The sequence below is a fragment of the Carassius auratus genome, unplaced genomic scaffold, assembly GCF_003368295.1.
Source record: "Carassius auratus strain Wakin unplaced genomic scaffold, ASM336829v1 scaf_tig00217677, whole genome shotgun sequence".
In the NCBI taxonomy this organism is placed as follows: domain Eukaryota; kingdom Metazoa; phylum Chordata; class Actinopteri; order Cypriniformes; family Cyprinidae; genus Carassius; species Carassius auratus.
The window spans coordinates 36207-57589 of NW_020529180.1; the positions used below are offsets into that span (position 1 = coordinate 36207).

General features: G+C 39.6%; 1 protein-coding gene across 1 annotated transcript in view; it reads right to left on the bottom strand.

The window, feature by feature from the left end:
- Nucleotides 1-21383, bottom strand: part of LOC113102063 (histone-lysine N-methyltransferase SMYD3-like) — a 123215-nt gene that overhangs the window by 24996 nt on the left and 76836 nt on the right. The window contains exons 6-7 of the mRNA XM_026265724.1: nucleotides 7886-7953; nucleotides 1360-1462 (exon numbers count right to left, since the gene is read on the bottom strand). Of these exons, the coding sequence (XP_026121509.1) occupies nucleotides 1360-1462; nucleotides 7886-7953 (171 nt within the window). The remainder of the gene's footprint in view (nucleotides 1-1359; nucleotides 1463-7885; nucleotides 7954-21383) is intronic.

Below are 21383 nucleotides of genomic sequence, written 5' to 3' on the forward strand. Positions count from 1 at the left end.
CTCTATCTTTGAGGCTAAAACCACATCCTGCCACAGGTCTGCCAAATGGATCCAGGTGTTGATGTAAATGAATAATGTGTATGAATATGTAGGCTCTCTGCTGGTTTTTTAGGCTGGTGGTGCGCAAATAGGTTTAAATGAGCTTTGATTAGTCAAGACTGATTGTTAAAGAGTTCTGCTCTGAAATAAGAGCGGATCCTCAATGCACTAAATGTACATATAGGATGTTGCTTTTAGATTTATTCATCGGATGACTGAATTATTGTGAAGTTAATCTGGCAGGAGGCTCTGTTAAGGGCCTGCACTTGAGAAACAGTGATGGCAGTTAAAACACTTTCTCCTGTTCCAGTTTAATATGAACAGACAACTGCAAAGGCTATTTGTGGGCTGAATGTATACAAACACTGGCTCTATGGCACTATGAACATATTTCTATGTTTATTTGAGCGGCCTGACATCACAGCTTTTGGCTCAATCAATGCATGGAGTGAGTTTGGGGTAGGAGACTGTGTTATTAATATTACTAACTGAATGAAAACATTTTTGTTAATGGAAATAGAAATTAAAAAATAAAAATGATCATTACTGGGAAAAATGTAAACTAAAATACATTTTCATGACTCCACAACTAAATAAATGTAACCAAAAATATATGCTAAACTAAAATAAATTAAAGAATCTACCAATTAAATGTATATTAACTACACACACACACACACACATATATATATATATATATATATATATATATATATATATATATATATATATAAAATAAAAAACAAACTAAATGTTCAATCTTTAATGTATTATTATTGTTTGCTATCAGAAATATAAATAAAATAAAACTTAATACTGGGAACCATTTCCATTTTAATAAACTAAAAACTAAAAGCCAAATTCAAGACTCCAAAACTATATATGAATAAAAATATACTAACACACTCACACACACACACACACACACACACACACACACACACACACACACACACACACAATATAATATATATAAAAAATACAATGGAAAAAATTATAACAATTTGCATAATAAAAACATGGTAAAACAAGCATAGAAAAAATACAATAAATAAAATTACAAAACTAAGAATAATAGAGTATAAATTAATAATAATATATAACATTTATTTTTCTTTTTTTTGGGGGGGGGGCTGTTTGAAAATTCATTATTAAAATTCAATTTTGTTGAAGCAAAAAATGGCTAAAATAATAATAATGAATTGTCAACTGGTAATGTTGTCAAGGGCCCTGTGACAGCAGAGACTCATGATCATAAAGAGAGAGAGAGAGAGAGAGTAGAAAAAAGTGTATGTGTGTATGGATGAAGGTATACTGTACCTCCTCACAGGGTCTGATGAGCCGAACAGCTCGCAGCGTGAGTCTCTTGCCCTCAAAGATCATGACACAGTTGGGCTGGCAGTCGTGGTTCAGCAGAGACATGCTGGGACAGACAAACACAAAACCATGTTCGAGCACAATTCACCAGCACAGCGTTTCAATTCATTTCTCATCCTTAATTAGGCCTTCATGAGGATCTTGTCCATGTAAAACAGCTCTGCCAAGGATTTGTTAATTAGTATTAAAATAATATCATATTAAATAAATGAAGTTTTGTTTCTGCTGTTTGTTCAAACCCAGGCTGATTTGACAGATACAACCCAAAGGAGCTGAATTTAGTTCAGCTTCTCGCAACAAAAAGGCACAACTCATAACAGTTCCTATTTCAATGAATTATTATTATAAATGTTTTCCCTCACCAAACATTGAGATCAAATCAAACTGCAAATCCCTCATACTCTCAATTTTCTTTCGATCCAAATAAATACTACACAAGGACTGCTAAATAATGCAGCATACAGTAAATCAGGCATCACTAATTCATTAACTAAAGAAACAAGTTGCTACAGTCTAGAGACACAGAAAACAAGAAAGCTGACATGTTTGCCAGCGGGACATTTGTACTCTTAAATGTGATATGATGTAACATGCTGTCTTTACCAGAAAAGTCAAAACCGAAAGTGACAAAGCGAGGACGACAGCAATGAAACGACACTGATATGACACTGATGATCTTTTAAGGTGAGATCTTCACTGCTGATGCTGTTAGTGACGTATATGGATGCTGACAGCACATTGGAAATTTACAAGTGTTATTTCTCAATTTACAAACATGCACCTGTCCTGGACAAACAAGATGTTTAAAAGAGTAATTCTTCCAAAATATGCATATACAGTAAACGTAATTACTGATTATATTAGACAATATAGTTTACGTATCAAAAGTTTGGGATCAGTAAGATTTTTTTTTTTTTTTTGTAGTCTCTTATGCTCTATATTCATTTTAATTATTTCCTTTTTATAAAATACATTTTTTCATTATTTCCTATCTTTAAAATACATTTCAAACTAAGTGTAAAATTAGATATTATTTCAACAATGTTCCTTAAAAAGTGTACAAGCTCCAAAAAGTTGTAGTCAAAAAAAAAAAACATTTGTTTTGTAAAATATCCTTTTAATTATTAATTAATGCAACATATTTTAAAATGAACAATACAATCTGAGTACTGTTTACAGTATGCTCTTTGTGTAAACCATGTTTTAATTCTCTTCATGTCATCTAGAACTCCTTGTGATAAGATTTCAGAAGATAGTGAGCTGAATGCATGTATTTACATTCACAGAAGCATGACAGAACAAACACAGCAGTTATAAATCTAGCACGAAAGCACATTTACCCTTTATATGTGGACAGGAATACATGCTATCCGGCTCTTCCAGGCTCCTGCTAATGCATCGGAAGTCATTCAAGAAACCAGAGCAACAAATTACTTGTGTTTGTCATGGTCTAGGAAAGATTGAACATCGCCTAAGTGCAGAGTATAAAGCAGGCTTAGAGTCAGCCCACCCAGCCGATGGTAAACAGACAGGCCTCGCTCTCACGGGACCATCTTTCTGCGTCAATATAATTTCTCTGAGACGTCGACAACAATGTCTGAAGCCTTGATTCTGCCTCACATCCGATCTGAAGACTTCGTAGCTCATATCTAAACAACAATTTCGACATCTGCCTTTCTGGTTTTGTTTGTTCTCTGTAATCCCAGAGGCTCATAGATGTGAAATGTTTCCCATGGATGCTGAATATGGAAGTCGTGCCAGTTTAATGGCCCACACAGGGAGGCTGGTCCTACATATTTCTGAAGATATTTTATCTTTAAAACTGAGATATTTTGCTCCCTTTTCATAAATTGCTTTGTAAGAAAGACCAAAATAATGCAATCTCCCATGATTAGCCAGAATAAATTATTGGATTATTAGCCAATGAAATGGACTTGTTGAAAGACCATGGCAACAGGCCACACCCTCTGATCTCTAATGATCAAGATTCACACATAATTAAAACCAACTATAATATTAAAAGGAATAAATTAAATCAAATCAAATGTACAATGAAATGAGAGCTCATTTGCATTTTAATAAAATGAGACTTTCACAATCCAAAATATCAAACAACAGAAAGTTAAATTGAAATAAAGCAAGTAATGAGGATAATAATCATAATAATTAAATGTATGTGGAATAAATTTGTAATTAAATAATAGACAATATTAATGTTTAAATTCCACACACAGTCACACACAACTGTAATTATAACATTGTTAAATATTATTATTATTGTAAATAAATATAATAAACAATAAGTTCATTAAAAAATAACAGAATTTACAGGGGATTTTTAAAGCCAAGCCAAGCTTCAAAAATGTGTGTGTGTGGGGGGGGGGGGGGGTTTGGGGGGGGGGGTTGGGGGTTCTGAAGTAGTCACACTGACCAGAAATAAATAAATAAAATCATAAGAGTCTGAAACAACACGAGATTCAATAAAAACTCAATATTTTGGTATTCAATTACAACAATATACATATGGTTTTCAAAATTCAATAACTTTCAAAAGTTTAAACTTATTTTAAAAGTGTCTGACCAATACAAGATTCAATATTGCTAAATCTTAAATTATGCACCAATTTAGTTTTACATGACTATTTTCCACCCTCTCTCTGGTCATATTAAACTACCGTACACTTACTGTACCTTTAAGACTCCTATATGTTCAGTAAATGGCGTCTGTTATGGTTGTCTAATCTCCATGTAGTAGTAGTAGTACACACTGTTGCTCATCAGAAAAGCAAGATGCTGCATAGTTGAACAGGTGCCGATGTATAAATGTGGGCGGTCATATGCTAATGCGCATGTGTTTATAATGTCTGAATTCTTATTTAACAAATTTTGCAGCTTCTTTCCCATAAATGATCCGAGTGGAGCTTTGTGTTGCATTCACATTCAAAGCAGATTAACATTTTATTTTAAAAGATCAAAGAAAATCCTGTTTTCCGAGACATGCCTCTGTTAAGCCATATCCCAAAAAATATCAATTTTGTCAGAAAATAGCTGTTAGCTAAGCCCTTGTCTGCACATACACAATACATTCATCTCAAGGCAGACTATTTAACCTGAGTGAAACCCTCTTTTATGATTCTCCCTTAATTTGCGCTTTTGATTGTTCACCCATAAACAGCCCCTAAGAGCCCGATGCACCTCCCTTACACACGGGCCTAAACTCAATCTACATGTGGTTTAGAAGTAAAGAAAATTCATCTCATTAAAGTGATTCTGTGCTTGTAGCTGTAAGCGGCGTGCTCTGTCAACAGAAGACGAGCAAAAGAATGAAATAATGGTGAACATGGAGGGCAATGGGATGAATTCCTCTTATCTTCTACCTTCCACTAAACATAATACTTGGGTATTGCTAAGCAGCCTGAAACAACAACAGACAAGGCGAATAGCAATCCGCTATGCTCATTTATTAATGTTTCCAAATAACAGTGCCGAAGGTGGCCATTAACTGTGCCGGAAAACAGAAAGGAAAGCTATTCCTGGCACACCCTCACACACCTGAAAACAGCTCAATTTACTGGATTTTCACAACAGCCGAGACTGACGCAACTGATACAAGGATATGATGTCAACATCACCCACTTTTGGCCCTGTGTGTGGACTCTCTTAAAACACACTCAGACTAGTTTAGTTTGTCTGCTACAGTGTTTATACATGCATTGCCATTTATATACACTGTTCTGAAACACTTGTATGAACAGAGAATATTCCCATTATATTTCAAATTATATATTTTAGAATTTATAAATTATTCTGTGATTGAAATTACGGTGGCAGAAATAACATTTTAGACATTTTTTGGATTAAAAGGCAATTCTTTTATCTCACTAACAATTTATTCTGAATAAAAAAAATGTATAAATAAATTAATAAATACTCAAACTTATACTAAATTAAATATATAAATAAAATGTATAAATTAATAAATCAATTAAACAAAATTTATATAAATACACTTCATACAATAATAAACACTTCTTTTTAGATTATCACAAGTTTATTTTATGTAAAACTTATTTTTTTTATTTAAAATATTTATTTTATTCATGTGATTAATTAATCATAAACAAAATAAATATTTTAAAACATTATAAAAATAAAATAAATAATATTTTAATATTTTTTAAGATTGAAAGAAGTTTAAGATTTAAAGTAAAAAAAAATCAGTTTCATATAACAAACAGAATAATAATAAAGTTATCCAATTAGTTTTAATAGCTTCTGTTAGCTTTAATAAACCCCTGGGACCTTAAAATGTGGGCATTGCTAAAGAAACACCCAATTATCCCTCACTATTTCCAAGGCCTGAATGGGGTGTTAAAGTGGGAAACAAATAGTCCCAAACGTTCCTGGGTTTCACAGATGACAGCGTCTGCATGCGGTAGAGCGTCTGTAAAATCTTTATGGAGTTCTGCTGCTGGGTTTTGTCAGGGCACAGCACAACAGACTGCTGGCCACGGGTTTGCTGGAGCTTCATTTGAGCACTGCACATACACTCTGTTCCCCTGATAACCGTGACCAGACGGGGCTATGCCAGTCCTGGCCAGGGAGGACGTCTGACAGTACAAATCCTCCTGCGAGCTCCAGACACAACCACGGGGATTAGCAGAAAACCGCTGGTTCACATCCAGCCAGAGAACAAGTGTTTCACTGGAGCCGTTAAAGCGGATGACTTAAACACGCCACAATATGCTCTCGCATTAGGCAGCAGAGCGGAGAAGCTGACAGTGTGTGTCACATGTCACGTATAAAAACAGACAGGGATAAAAAACCCTTCTATTGTTTAGAAATAGATGCACTGTTCAATGTTCAACCAAAAAGAGAGAGCTAGTCTTCTGCATATCTACAATGTTATTTACACAAACACGCACAAACACACACACATCCTAACATTTAACAATCATATCAAATCCCAGTGGATAAAATCAAGCCTTGTTCTACACTGTGTCCTAGAAAGTATTCTACTTCACCTGAATTATGCCTATTATCACTGAAACTGAATGCTTTGTGAATGTCATTAATGAAACACCACTGGGTTTCATTTTAACAGGCCTTTAGTAACGGCAAGTTCCACTGTACCATCATGACCCCATCTAGGGCTCGTCTGTAGGTGAAAAAATAGCAAATGGTAACAACTGTGGGCATGAAGATTAATTATGAAAGACGTCAGCACTGATAAAGTGTAATTTAAGAGCAGTTCATCTCTGGGTCTCGGCCTTGTCACCGCCTCAAAGGCACTGCACTGACACTGGCCTGTCACATTTTAATTGCTATCACCCTCTACAAGATAATAGAGAAAAAAAGAGAGGACCAATTTTTTTTTTAAGGCAGACCCATCAAAAATATAGCTGCATAGATTATTTTAGAGAATTTTGCATGCATTATATATACACAATTGAAACTGCAAGTTTCTAATAAACCAATACTGAAAGCTTTATATAGTGTTTTACAGCATTGGCATACAAGATGCTTATGAGATGCATTTTAGCCCTGAAGATTCTTACAAATGTGCACAAAGCAATTTTTGTAGAGGAAATCCCCTCTATTTCAGCACTCAATGCGTCTCGACAAGTTGTAATTCAGTCACACTGAAAGCCGAGTGTCTGTTTATGTGTAATTATTCCCGTTTCTTGTGCTGCGTTTCCTTCAGCTCCTCGGTGTGTGAATGGGAGCTTCCCTCAGGCGTGTTCAGTAGCAGAGAGCAAATCGTAGCATGTAATCCTAACTCATGTCAGAATCCCTCTTTATGACTGCAGAGCTAATAATACAAACATGTTTTCTGTCACACAAGTCTGCTGGGCACGGTGAGCATGAAAACAAGAACAGTGCTTCAACTGACTGAAACACAGGAGAATTATGGGTAAAGTCATTTTATAAAGATGAAAAAATGAAGACAATGAAAGCAATATGCTACAAATTGCAGATGTAAAGTAAAATGTAAGTAAAATAAAGTAAAATACTGAAGAACCCATTTAATAGAAGCATGCTGTTTACTGATACAGTTGTCGCCTTAATAAACAAGCACATTAACATTTTTGTGGAAAAAATTATAAAACAAATTATAATTTGTGTCAATCATTTATGCAATCAGTTTAATTCATTTTTATTTAACTTTTACCTTTGGTATTTTTTTTTTTCAGTGCAAAGCATGCTGAGATGTCCTTCCTATATTATATATATTAATAATCATTCATTTATGCATTCATTTCAATTGATTTCAAGTAGAATTCTTTCATGGAATAATTTTATGATAATTTTAGGATGAATTTTATTTAATACATAATTTCAATTCATTTTTTTTTTTTTTTACTATTTGGCCGATTTTGGCCATTTTGTATTTTATGTAATAACTTTTTGCCAACAACAAACCTATGTCCAGTGCAATGCATGCTGGCATGTTGGTCATGTCACTCACCTGGGGTAAAGTCCCACCCCCACGTCCTGCAGCTCTCCATCACTGATGCTGAAGCAGTTGCAGGTCACCTGTGTAAAAACATGAAAAACGCTGTAAGATACACATCTCTGCGTCTCAGTGCGAACATAATATACTCCTCTCATCATTAGTTTCCTATTGTTAATTTGACTATTTGTGTCTTTTCCTGCCATTGATAAAAAAAAAAAATTATGCAGCTAGCCAAAAAAAAAAAAAAAACACCCGTTCTAAATCGAAATATAAAATGACCTCATAATTTGGTGATACCAGACTTGAATAAATTGTTCCGATTTCGAGGAGATCCCAGATGTTCACTATTAATCCCCACATGGAAGAGCATGAGTGTGTGTTTTTGTTTGGTCTCATTGCCGCAGGGACGATACGCTGCAGAACTCAAGCTGGACAGAGTCCATCTCCAGGAGAACATGTCTGTAACGAGTCACAACAAACCAAACAGAGCGTGGAGAGGATGGCACCGGGGCGATTCTGACGGGTTTTTAGATTGGGCTCTGCGGGACAGATGAGTGATGTGTGGAAGGGGAAAAGCAAACAGAACACAGTCATAAATAGACAACATGAGCATTGTTGACACGGCAGTGTGTGATTTCAGGCACTGAGAGAAATATTAATCAATTATTAACTCTGAGAATGAACCAAATGGATTGTGCTGTGCGGTCGAAAAAGCCACTGGATGTTTAAATAAATAATAGTTTAATATGTCTACACTCTTAAAGGGAAAGTTCACTCACATAAAAAAAAAAAAAAAAAAAAAGTAAAACTACATGTTTTCTAAATCACCCAGTCGGTAGGTTACCTGAACTGAATTAATAAACTAAGTGATTAGTCTATTTCTATTATAAGTCTATTATATAGTCTATTATAAGACTTGTATAATTAGGCAGGTAAGAATTTTTTTTTGGCGCGAAACACACACACACACACGTTCTTGCAATTAAAAACGGAAATTTTAATTCTTTGCTAAAAAGTCTTCAGCTATTCTGCAATAAGATTATTTGCATTTGTGCACACTGCAATATGTGTATAATTGTGCACTACTTCAAAATGTGCCGTGACATTTTTGACACCAAAGTTTTGAAATGAGAGTTATTGTTAACTAAAGCTTAAACTAAATCTATCATAAATCCGTTTGAAGTTAAATGAAGTAAACAAATGACCAACCTTTCACTGACGCAATCTGGAGCTTAGTTAAAAATAAAGCTAAAAAAAAGCTAATCAACTCTTTGCTAATGTTGGGATCCGATGGAAGGCTATGCAAAGACTGTGTTTGTCCACAACTTGGCGCTGCATCTTTATCATTTGTTTTTTTGTGTAGACCTGCGTTCGTTTTCTCTCGTCATTTACTCTACGAGAGTGAATCAGTGGGCGGAGCCAGACAGGCAGTGCTGAAAAAGCAGGTGTTGATCTTCTTCTGCGGAGGCGGGGTTAACCTGCTCTATTATGTCATAGAGCGGCACATTCTACAGGCTGTCGTTTTAGCAGATTAGCTTCAATGTAAGCTGTTTTTAAACTAACGAGAAAGTTTTGAGTTTTGAAACGTACAGGATGTTTTTATAGTACGATGACCTCATATGTCACAAGATCTAGGGAATTTTGATTTCTAAGTTCATGACCTCTTTAATTGATGGACTGGAGACATGTTGCATTACTTGATGACATCACTGAATTCATAGATAGCTGCCTTTAACTGTCATTTTGCATTATTTACACTGTTTTCCTTATTAATGTTGTTCAGTTGCTTCGACACAAGTCTGCATTGATGTTGCCCTTACATTTATCATCAAAAATATATTTTGGGCCCATGCCCAACTAATTAATGGCTAATATATGTGAGAAGCTGCTGGGAAGACTGGCGTTCTTTTTCTAACTTCGCTCGGTGTTTCACTATGGGAATCGCTTTGGGCGTGACCAACTACGGAAGCTCCTATGCCACCACGTCTGTCTTTGACAGACAGGTCGACCTGAGATCAGGCTCCGCCCCCACCTATATTACTCAGGTCGACCCCTACGAAGTCATTCTCGCTTTCTTCCCGTGAGGGACTACAAGCTCTCTCAGCAAGTCCGAACTTTTCGCTGATTTCGCTTAACTGTTCAACTGGCGGGCCGTCATTGGAGTACGCTACCGAACGCGACATCAGTGGATTGGATTGGTACTGTGTTGAGTGTCACACCGAATAGTGTCCGCGTCAAGGTGAGCTATTCTGTTCAGATTATCGCGTGTTATCACGACGATAGGATTTTCAGTGGTGTCAAGCCACCATAGGCTTTACGCGTCAGGGCGAGCCCTCGAAAAGGGCTAACTACCCTGTGAACCATTAATCGGACTAACGTGTTACGACGAGTCTTCGAATCACTCTTTCTCTCTCCAGCCTTCATGTCGACAGTCATTACCCCCGCCAAAGGGAATGAGTCGAAGAAGGAACCCGCACCCCGCCCGTGTCCATCATCATGTGGAGCAACCGTCTCGGGCAGGGATCCCCATCCCATGTGCATTGTGTGTATGGGCGCCAAGCACGCTCAAACGCCGCTTGCGGACCCACAAACGTGCGTTCACTGTGCGTCATTGCCGGTTAAAATTTTGGAGAGAAGGCTGAGAGTGGCGGTGGCTAGTCAGCAGGACCCATGTCTGGCTGGAGCCATCGCGAAAACTAAGGCTAACGATCATCAGCGAGCTACTACGACGAGCTGGGCTGAGATGATGGAAGCCGAATCCCCGGATATGCCTCCTCTGTTCGATGGCCTTCTCGCACACGAGGATGAGGAGCCGGGAGACGAGGACGCAGAGGGCGATGCTAACTCTGACCTCCTCGACTTGGACATGGACGAAGAGGAGGAGGAAGACAACTCTCTCTTCCCTGTCCAGCAGTCTAGACCTCCTAGCGCGACTGACACTGGCTCGCAGGCAGGCAGTAACCTGCACGAGGTATGCAAGCGAGCCGCGGCAAAACTGGGCCTAGCGTGGCCCGCGGCCCAGGATTCAGAGGGAGCAGAGAGGGACCTTTATGACGGGAAAAGGCTACCGCCTGCTCAAACCACAACGAGACAACTCCTACCCGCCGTGCCGGCGTGCATGAAGGAGATGTCCTGCCATTGGGGTAGCCCCTTTAAGAGCAAGCTCCCGACCAAGGGATGCTCTAAACTTGAGATCCAAGGAATGGGAGAGCTGGGGCTGGCCGGACCCCCAGCGATAGAGTCTTCAGTGGCCTATCACCTCCATCCATATCGTCGATCTATTTCTGCCTCTTCCCAAATTTCGCTGCCGAACAAGATGGAGCGCCTGACCGCGTCCATCTATCAGAGGATGTACAAGTATGCGGCGCAGTCAGTGTGCTCGCTGGACGCGGTAACTTTACTGTCAGCGTACCAGGCGGAGATTTTGGAGGAGATGGGGCGACGATTAGATACAGGAGTGCCGAACCCAGCTCTCTGGGACGAGATATGTGTGGTAAACGACCTAATTCTCCGCTCTTCTCGTGGCGCGGTTCAGGGCTGTGGCCGTGTTATGGGCTTGGCCGTTTCAGGTGAGAGAGCGTTATGGCTGAACCTGTCTGGTTTAGGCGACGCTCAAAAAGCTGAGGTGATGGACGCTGCGTTCGACCCAACTAAGGGCCTTTTCGGACCAGCTCTCGAGAAAATGAGAGAAACCAGCACCCTCAGGAAACAGGAGGACGAGGCTTTTAACCTCTGTTTACCGCGCAAGCAAACACCGCGACCACCCTCTCAGCCAGCACGGCAAGGTTTGGCAGCAGCCGCTGCGGCGAGAGGAAGGCAGACGGGAGCTAGGAGTGTGAGACCGCCTCCCAGCGGACAGCAAGTAGGCTATCGTCCGAGATCTGATGGCTCCGGACCCGGGGGGAAACATTCATTTGCGGCCGCGGCGGCGAGAAACCGCCCACCCCACCCCGAGGATCGGAAGAAGCGTGCGACCTGACACGCGAATGTTCCCCGTCACTTCTCTCTCCGCCCGCAAAGAGAAAGAGGGGGTCCAGCCCTGTTGTTCTCAGTTCAGTAAGGGCTCCAGCTATAAGCAATCAAGTTCAAAACGTTCTCAAGTGTCACCAAGCACTTACACTGGGTTTTCAAACGCCCATCAGTTCAGGGGAATGTTTAATAAAAAATGCATTATCGCATCCAGGCCACAGGCTGAGGGCGACGTGCTCCCCCAACTCATTAAACACAATAAATGTTTCACTATCGCAGCCAGGCAGACAGCCGAGGGCGATAGATTGCAAAAAAATCCAAACATTGAGATGTGTATCCCTAGCCTCTCCGCTGGAGGGAGCGCGCGCACCTCCAGAAGGGGTCAGCGCGGAGACGGTAATGACGTCATTAAAACGCGCCGGCGTTGGGGAAGTATACAGGGGACCTCTCTCGGCTCGCATACTCAGTTGGCGTGCATGCGCAGCTCATCCGTGGGTTGTAAACACGATTTCACGGGGATACAGGCTTCAATTTGCCATGAAACCACCCAGATTCAGTGGTATAATAGCCTCAGCGGCCGAGGGAGAGTCAGCTCGCGTCCTGACGGCCGAGATAGACTGTCTTTTAGAAAAACGAGCCATCAGAGTAGTGCCAAAGGAAGTGAGCTGTCAGGGCTTTTATTCCCGTTACTTTGTGATCCCAAAGAAGGGGAGCATATCTCTGCGTCCAATTCTAGATCTCCGTGTGTTAAACAAGCACCTACGGAAATATTCATTCAAAATGTTGACACACAAGACACTTTGTCGATCCATCCGCCAGAACGACTGGTTTGTGACGATCGATCTGTCAGACGCGTATTTTCACATAGATATTTACCCGTCTCACAGGAAGTATCTCAGGTTTGCTTTTCGAGGCACTGCTTACGAATTTCAGACAATGCCCTTTGGTCTGTGTCTAGCACCAAGAGTATTCAGCAAATGTGTGGAAGCAGCACTTTTCCCATTGAGAAACAGGGGGATAAGAATACTGTCGTACATAGACGATTATCTGATTTGCGCCTCGTCGAAAGAGCAAGCAATCAAAGACGCAGATATGGTGTTATTGCATCTCGACAGCTTGGGATTCAGAATAAACATGGAAAAGAGGCGCTTAGAGCCAGCTCAGCACGCAGAATATCTGGGGCTCAGTATAAACTCCCTCTCTTATCGAGTCACTCTGACAGAGAGGAGGATCGCGTCATTCACTCAGTGTCTCTCCCGTTTTCAGACGGGGAAAGTTGTCCCGTTCAGACTGTGCCTGCGAATGCTGGGCTTAATGGCTTCAGTGATATCTGTAGTACGACTGGGACTACTAATAATGAGAGACTTTCAGCGCTGGGTCGCGCATCTGCGTCTGTGTTCTCGGCGTCATCTCAACCGACAGGTGAGAGTGACGTATGCGTGCGTCAGAGCGCTCAGACATTGGAAAAGCCCCGCGACCCTCAGATCGGGGATTCCCCTGGGGGCAGTGTCGTCGAGAGTCACTATGACGACGGACGCATCATTAAAGGGCTGGGGAGCGACTCTAATGGGCAGAACTGTGAACGGCGTTTGGCCCCCTCAGCTAATTCACAAACACATAAATTACTTGGAATTGTTGGCAGTGTTTCTAGCGCTGAAACATTTTCTGAGCTTCATCAGGGGTCAGCATGTTTTAGTGAAAACAGACAATTCCACAGTGGTTGCTTATATCAATCGACAGGGAGGCACACGCTCTCTTCAGCTGCACCAGCTGGCAAAAGAGCTGATTGTGTGGTGCGACATAAGTCTTTTATCCATCAGGGCAACCCATGTTCCAGGGGTATTGAACAGGGGGGCAGACTTGTTGTCCAGAGGAAATCCCCTGTACGGAGAGTGGAAGCTTCATCCCCAGGTGGTGAAGCAGATATGGCAGAGATACGGCCAGGCGGTCGTAGATCTCTTCGCCTCGCAGGAAAACGCCCAATGTCCTCTGTACTTCTCTCTGGCAGACGGAAATGCACCATTGGGTGTGGATGCTTTAGCCCACCAATGGCCAAATGTCCTGCTGTATGCATTTCCCCCTCTGAGCCTGATTTCACCCACTCTAGCCAGGGTGAGGGAAATGGGATTGTCGCTGATACTGATAGCCCCACGTTGGCCTTCCAGACCTTGGGTGGCCGAGATTGTTCAACTACTGTCGGGTCAGCCGTGGCCCCTCCCTCCCCGGAGGGAGCTCCTGTCACAAGCGGGGGGGGGGGGGAATCTACCATCCTCAACCAGACAGGATAGCTCTCTGGGCCTGGCCCGTGAAAGGTGGAATTTAAGTGCAGCAGGTCTGCCCCCATCGGTCATACACACTATACAGAGTGCAAGAGCCTCTTCCACTCGTTCACTGTATAGTAATAAATGGCGAGTCTTTGATGAATGGTGTGGACGGATTCATATTGTCCCTTTTCAATGTTCAGTGAGGGACATTTTATGTTTCCTGCAGGATCTGCTAGATAAAGGGAAAGCTTTTTCTACGATAAAGGTATACTTAGCGGCTATATCTGCTTGTCATGTGGGTTTTGGTGACAAGACAGCAGGTCAGCACCCTTTAATAAGTCGATTTATGAAGGGGGCACGACGTAAGAGGCCAGGGGCCAGGCGAATGGTCCCATTGTGGGATTTGTCTACAGTCTTAGAGGCCCTTTCTCAACACCCTTTTGAGCCATTGGAAGCTATAGGGTTAAAGTTTCTCTCGCTCAAGACAGCACTACTGTTAGCGCTGGTGTCAGCTAAGAGGGTGAGTGACTTACAGGCACTGTCGGTTAGCCCATCTTGTCTGCAGTTTTCTGCAGGGTTTACAAGGGTTTCCTTTCGCCCTAACCCGGCTTTCGTACCTAAAGTAGTGGATTCGTCATATAGATGTCAAACTACAGATCTTGCAGCTTTTCACCCTCCTCCGTTCTCTTCTCCAGAGGAGAGGAGGTTGAATGCCTTGTTTCCTGTACGAGCACTTCGTGTGTACGTAGAAAGGACAGCAGGTTTCAGGAAAAATGACCAACTGTTCGTGTTATGGGCTACTCCTCACAAGGGGAAGCCATTGTCACGTCAGCGACTGTCCCACTGGATTGTAGAAGCTATTTCCTTAGCATATGCATGCAGAGGTTCCCAACCTCCCGAGGGCTTAAGGGCCCACTCAACTAGGGGCATGGCGACATCATGGGCCTTACTCAGAGGTGTTTCGGTCCAGGAGATCTGTGCTGCAGCAAGCTGGGCCACACCGCACACTTTTGTGCGATTTTATAGACTGAACGTGTCTGAGCCATCCTTAGCTCATGCAGTGTTAGGAGTCAGCACGTCAAGTCCCATATGATTGGTATAGCGTATGTTGCAATCCGGGAGTGGTCTATATCTCCCATAGTGAAACACCGAGCGAAGTTAGAAAAAGAACGATGGTTACTTAACGTAATCCCAGGTTCTTTGATAACAGAGTGAGGTGTTTCACCAACACTTCCCTCCTTGCATAGGAACGGGAAGAAATCTCTCTTAATGACTTCGTAGGGGTCGACCTGAGTAATATAGGTGGGGGCGGAGCCTGATCTCAGGTCGACCTGTCTGTCAAAGACAGACGTGGTGGCATAGGAGCTTCCGTAGTTGGTCACGCCCAAAGCGATTCCCATAGTGAAACACCTCACTCTGTTATCAAAGAACCTGGGATTACGTTAAGTAACCCATCGGTTCTTCATGTGGTGCCATTGAGTCTTTCATGTGGGGAGCGTGAGATGAGTTATAAAAGGTGTGACTGAACATCTGCTTGGCCGTGGACCCGTTGATGATACATTACTTGCCAGTTAATTTTTTCACATATTGTTTTTCATATTCTGGAAATAAAATCAACAGAGAACATAAAAATTCTGTGGATGTATTCAATGAAGAAAACAGGTCCAGGTAACATTTCAGCCCAAAGCCAAAATACTTTTTTTTATTCCAGTTATAACCAATTAAGTTGGTTCACATTAAATTACAACTATAAATAATAATGCAAATACGGTAATATAATGCTTTTTTAAAAATAAACTATGTTATTAACATTTATAATGTTAAATCATTATATTTGTATATTTAATTAATTGTATTTTTTATTTACTATTTGAAAATTTAATAATGTCCAAATAAGCATGTTTTTTTTTTTGCAAATTCAAATAAATAAATAAATATGCCACAGGGGACAATTATTTTGTGTATGACAGACTGCCAGGCTGGAAAGTTTGTCAAGCTTTTTCTGAAATCTCTCCATGTTTGGACTTCCAGTAATAGACCATGAAATGGAAAAAATAACCAAATACTGTATGTCCATTTTCACTGGTTTATTTAAGATCTTTTCTGATAGTGCCATCCACCAGACGAAACTCAAATGGAGGACTGATTTACCATGCAAGTTCCCAATATTCAGGTCTCACTGCTCCAATAATGTTCTCATTTCAGATAAGTGCAAAATGTTACAGTGGTACAACTGTGGTTACACAGCATCTTCATGATCTTCATTTTACACACACACACACACACACACATACATATATATATATATATATATATATATATATATATATTTTTTTTTTATGAACACATCCCATTGTGATACACTATATTGAACTGAACCTCAGTCAGAGCAGCCATCTGTGTTAGAAGCGCACATCTGATACCTGAAGGAGTCATTCTACAGAGCTCAGTTTCTCAAAATCACCGTGCTGCACTGACATCACACCCACTGTCCTACAGACCTGTTATCCCATTTATCACTCCTCCACATTTCCTGCCAGTATGTGCCATCTGCACATGCAACAAATCACACTCGGAGTAGATGAAGTTACTTTAAAACTTATAACGGAGAAGATCACTGAGGGGGTTTTTAGGGCACGATGTAACGCACTGATACAGATGGAGCAAATTTCCTAAAAAATGCAGTTGCCTATTTAGACTGATAGCGTATCATCTTCTCTCGAATGAACAGGATAACAGCATAATTGAATTAATTAACTGGAAAGATTAAATATGTTAATTTTATACAAATCTTTGAACATTCCATGCTTCTATAAGATCTGCAGTTCAGGTTAATTCAGTTGAGTTTGTGTGCATTTGCTTTTACAATAGCAAACTTAAACGAAAACAACATGACTGTTATGGAAAAATGTAAGTCATATCCAGAACTTCATCCAGAAAAACATCTTGCATTTAGAAAGTCATTGGTCAAAGACACCCACTAACAGATGCAGTGGAAAGCCGTCGAACGCCAAAGCAGCCTAGTTCATTCACTTTCCTACAAACTACACAATGAAGAAGCAATGCTGTAACTTCCATACTCTGAAAACCCCTCAAATAGTTGTTAAAGTCAGTCTCTATCTATGTTAAAGAGACAGTTCAACCCCAAAATTGTACATTTTAGGACTCATGTTTATTTTAAAACCTGTGTTGACTTGAATTTTGAAGGAATTCTCAATGTTTCTGCAAATATCCATGAAATAAATAAAATGATCAGGAACTTTCAAGCTCAAACAACAACAACAAAAATTCACCAAAAAAGTGTTTTGAGGTTCAAGTGATGAGATTTTCACCATAACTGTAACTTACATTTTTGGCCTCTTCCTGACATAAACTAAAACATTAACATAAACGGACATAAAAGGCTTTGGAAGAAATACTGATTACTGTAATTCTATTCTAATGCTGCTTAATGGTCTTTTTGTGTGTTGTATGTACCAAGGTAACTGAATGTTTTTGATTTATGGAAAAAAAATCTGCATGGATACCACCATTTTTGGGCAAACTACGGCAGAACAGCTGGTTTGCTGTAAAGTCATTACAATGTTACAGATTAGGTAAGTAAATGTAACATTTTATGGTATATAACAGTGTAACTGCGTCTTGATTATTGTTGCTCAGAGATTTTTTCTCTCTCGGCTACGGCAGTGTAACGGCTTACTTCCGCTGGAAATTCAGCTTTGCATCTCAGAAATAAATTAGGATTTAAAATATACTAAAATAGAAAATAGTGCTTTTAAACTGTAATAATATTTTATAACATTACTGTTTTTTTTTGTTTTTTTGGTCAAATAAAGGTAGCATTGCTGAGTATAAACTTCTTTACAACAGTTTATTGTTTTCACTACAGTATATTGAAAACCCCGGATCATGGATACTTGGCTTTGTCTCCCAGGACAGAAAGATCACTGAACGAGTATTCTGATCAGTTGTAGCTCACAAAACCTGAGCTTACTGACACAAAAGCACAAGGCTGTTACTATCAGGCCAAAAAACGCCAGGCACACCAGAAGACACGAATCTCAAAAACCAAACCACAAATGCTCCCTGGACAGCAACCAGAACTCTGTCAGAGCTCATCAGGAATAAAGAGGCCTCCCTGTGCACATCTTTGTCTGAAGGCTGTTTTACATGTACTGAAGGGCTGCCCATCAAAAATAGAAAAGAAAGGGGAAAAAACAAAACAAAAGAAAGACATGGCCAGCAACAGAATTAGAACACCACCACCATCTCCTCTGCATCTCATCATCACATCTGCTTTCTACTGGGATCAAAGCAGGTGGCTCCATCACAATGGTAGGACTCTGGTGTGATGGAGAGGGGAGCTGGTTTCGAGGAGGCTTTAGAGCCTTCACCACTCAATATATATTAAATAGTTTTCTGCTCTGGTCTGGCCCTCCCCTCAGATCTGCAATGCAGCCCAGGGGTGAGGAGAGTTTTTCAGATGAATCTGACACGCCGGGACTCAGTGAGAATGTCTTTTATCAAAGGCTGTCTCCACTTTCCACCGGAGGTACGTGCACTGGGAAAAAATCGATACATTTGTAGCCTTTGGGGAGACATTAGGTTTCTGACTTGGGCTAATTTTTCTTTAGACAATCTTGGGAGAAAATTAAATTGTGTGGCGCGGGGATACATCAGTTCTTTTTTCACTTTATACAGAAATTAAAGATCTATATAAAGTGAATTATTAAACGAATGGCTCCCATACTGGATGCTGAATCTATAGAGCACTCCAGACGTGCAAAAATGCACAATATATATTTACAGTATACAATAAAGAAAAATGAACTCCAGCTAATGTGTACATCACTTCACAGCACACATTCTAGACAAAAACCTATATTTGAAACTGAGTTAAGAATTTTTTTTTTTCTATATCCATTGTTTAAATATAGATTTTTTTTTCCCCTAATAAATATTACAATTCAATTCTCACCATGTTAAATCCATAACAATCATTGAATGAATGTTAATATATTTCATGAATAAATAAATAACATTTGTATTTATAAAATAAAATCAATTTCTGGACATTGTCGAAAGACTGTCATAAAACAATTCCCATATTTGAATAAATAATTTATGAAACTATTAACATCTTCATCAAAACCATAATTATAAATTCAGACCTCTTTAGTTACACTTTGCAGGAAAAAACAACATAAACTGCCACATCTTCAGCAGCTAGCAAACTCTACAAACATTTCTATGTGATTTGCCTTCCCAGTGCTATGGAAAGCACTTTTTTTCTTTGTATTAAAGAATATAGAGATCCATTTAGAAGTATTCCACTGTCATTAACACCAAAACACACACATTAATTGTTTCTGTTACCATAAAAATTTTAAATGTTACCATACATATTAATGATTAAAATTTAAAATAGGAGATATTTATTTTATGATAATTCCGACACAACGCGATGACATTCTTGCTAGCAAGCTAACACAAATGGTTGTGCTTTTGTATTTGCAATTGATTTCCTGCACAGAACTGCAGTACTTCCTGTTTGACTTTGTATCCCAGCATGCCTCCTTGGCCTCCTCATCTAAATGCAGAACAATGTACACATCTGACTATGTTTGTATGAGGGCTCAGTGTTAAGTCTCAGGCCATTAGACAGAACAACTGTTTTTAAATTGCTAGGGAAGGAAGCTGGAAAAACAACCAATTAAACCAACAAGTGTAGTGCTGGCTAGTTTAGATGCATCAAGCTCCTCTAAATCTTTGTCCACCTCGACGTGATCCTCTGGCTGGAAGAAGCACTCAGGCACTGCAGTTCAGAGTGGGGTCCTCGCTGGATGTCGTACATCCTGGTTTACCTCCAGGAGAACATCTTTAATAAGAGCAAGCAGTCTGAGAGAGATGTGTTCATTACTGAAGGCTGATTAGGAGAAGAAGAAAAAACCAGGCCATTAGTGAGCATTTACAGAGAGCTAATACTATGGTGAATGAATTATTCTTTTGGGAGTGTCTGCAGTATTAATGTAGGTTTGGAGCAGGCACAGTGCCCGCTGCTAGAAATAAAGGTTGGCTGCGTGGTTGCATGGACTGTAGACACCATTTAAGGTTGATCTACAAAAGGGAAGATTTGAGCTTTCTAAAATAAGGAGATGAGGAGAGGATCGCCTTTACAAACACTACAGTGAGATCTGACCTCTCACACACACCTACAGCACAACCTGGAACAAAGGGAGTGAGCCAATATATATTGTAATGACTTTAATGATTTTTTTTTTTTTAAATCATCTTTTAAAGGAATAACCGCCATTAGAGGAATAAATTACATTGTAACATATATTATAATAGAAAACAGTTATTTTAAATTGTAATAATATTTCATAATAATACTGTTTTACTGTATTTTTGATTAAATAAAAGAAGTCTGTGCAAGCATAAGAGATTTAAACATTAAATGATCTTATAATTAATAATCTTTATGACATTAAATCATAATAATGATTAAAAATTGAAGCTTTAGAATGGCTATCAAAAAAATTTAAGAATTTGATGGCAATAAATACAATTCAAAAGGAATTTAAGCAGCAGTTTATGGAATACTCTAGCTTAATTTTGTTAATATTACTTATTACTATAACAAAAAAAAAAAAATGTTTTATTGGATGTTCTTATTTAGAATAGGAATATGCCTCCATGCACTGTTTGTATATTTATCATATAAGGAAGAATGGATCTTGATCCGTTTACACAGAATCAGAGTTTAGTCTCATTTCCTAAGGCAGCACATTTTGCAGGATGAATCAGTTTCTCAGTGTGAGAGAGTGTGATACACAGCAGGCTGTTTTCACATGATGGCATCTCCTCCTGTCTGCTCTGACATCTGAGGGACCGTGTGACACCCGTCACCCATAGCCCTCGGTGACAGGACCTGCATCTCCTCCACAAACACTTCATCTGCAGTCAGTGCGGGATCAGGTTAACATCACTGAGATACTACTATAGCTTTTATTAATCGTATAAATTACAATTATGATTTTTTTATATAAAAGATTATAGAAATTGTGTTGTGTTTTTGTCCTTTGTATTAGTTTTTTTTTGTGTGCCATTTTGTTGTTTTTACATGTCTTTATAGTTTTTAATAAATGTTATTTTAGTTAAGTTGAAATAAATGAAAATGAGAATTGGAAACTAGTTGAAATAAAAAGGAATGGTGTTTTTTTTTTTAAGTCCTGGAAGCAACAAGCTTAGCAAATTCCCTCTGTAATGGACCAAAA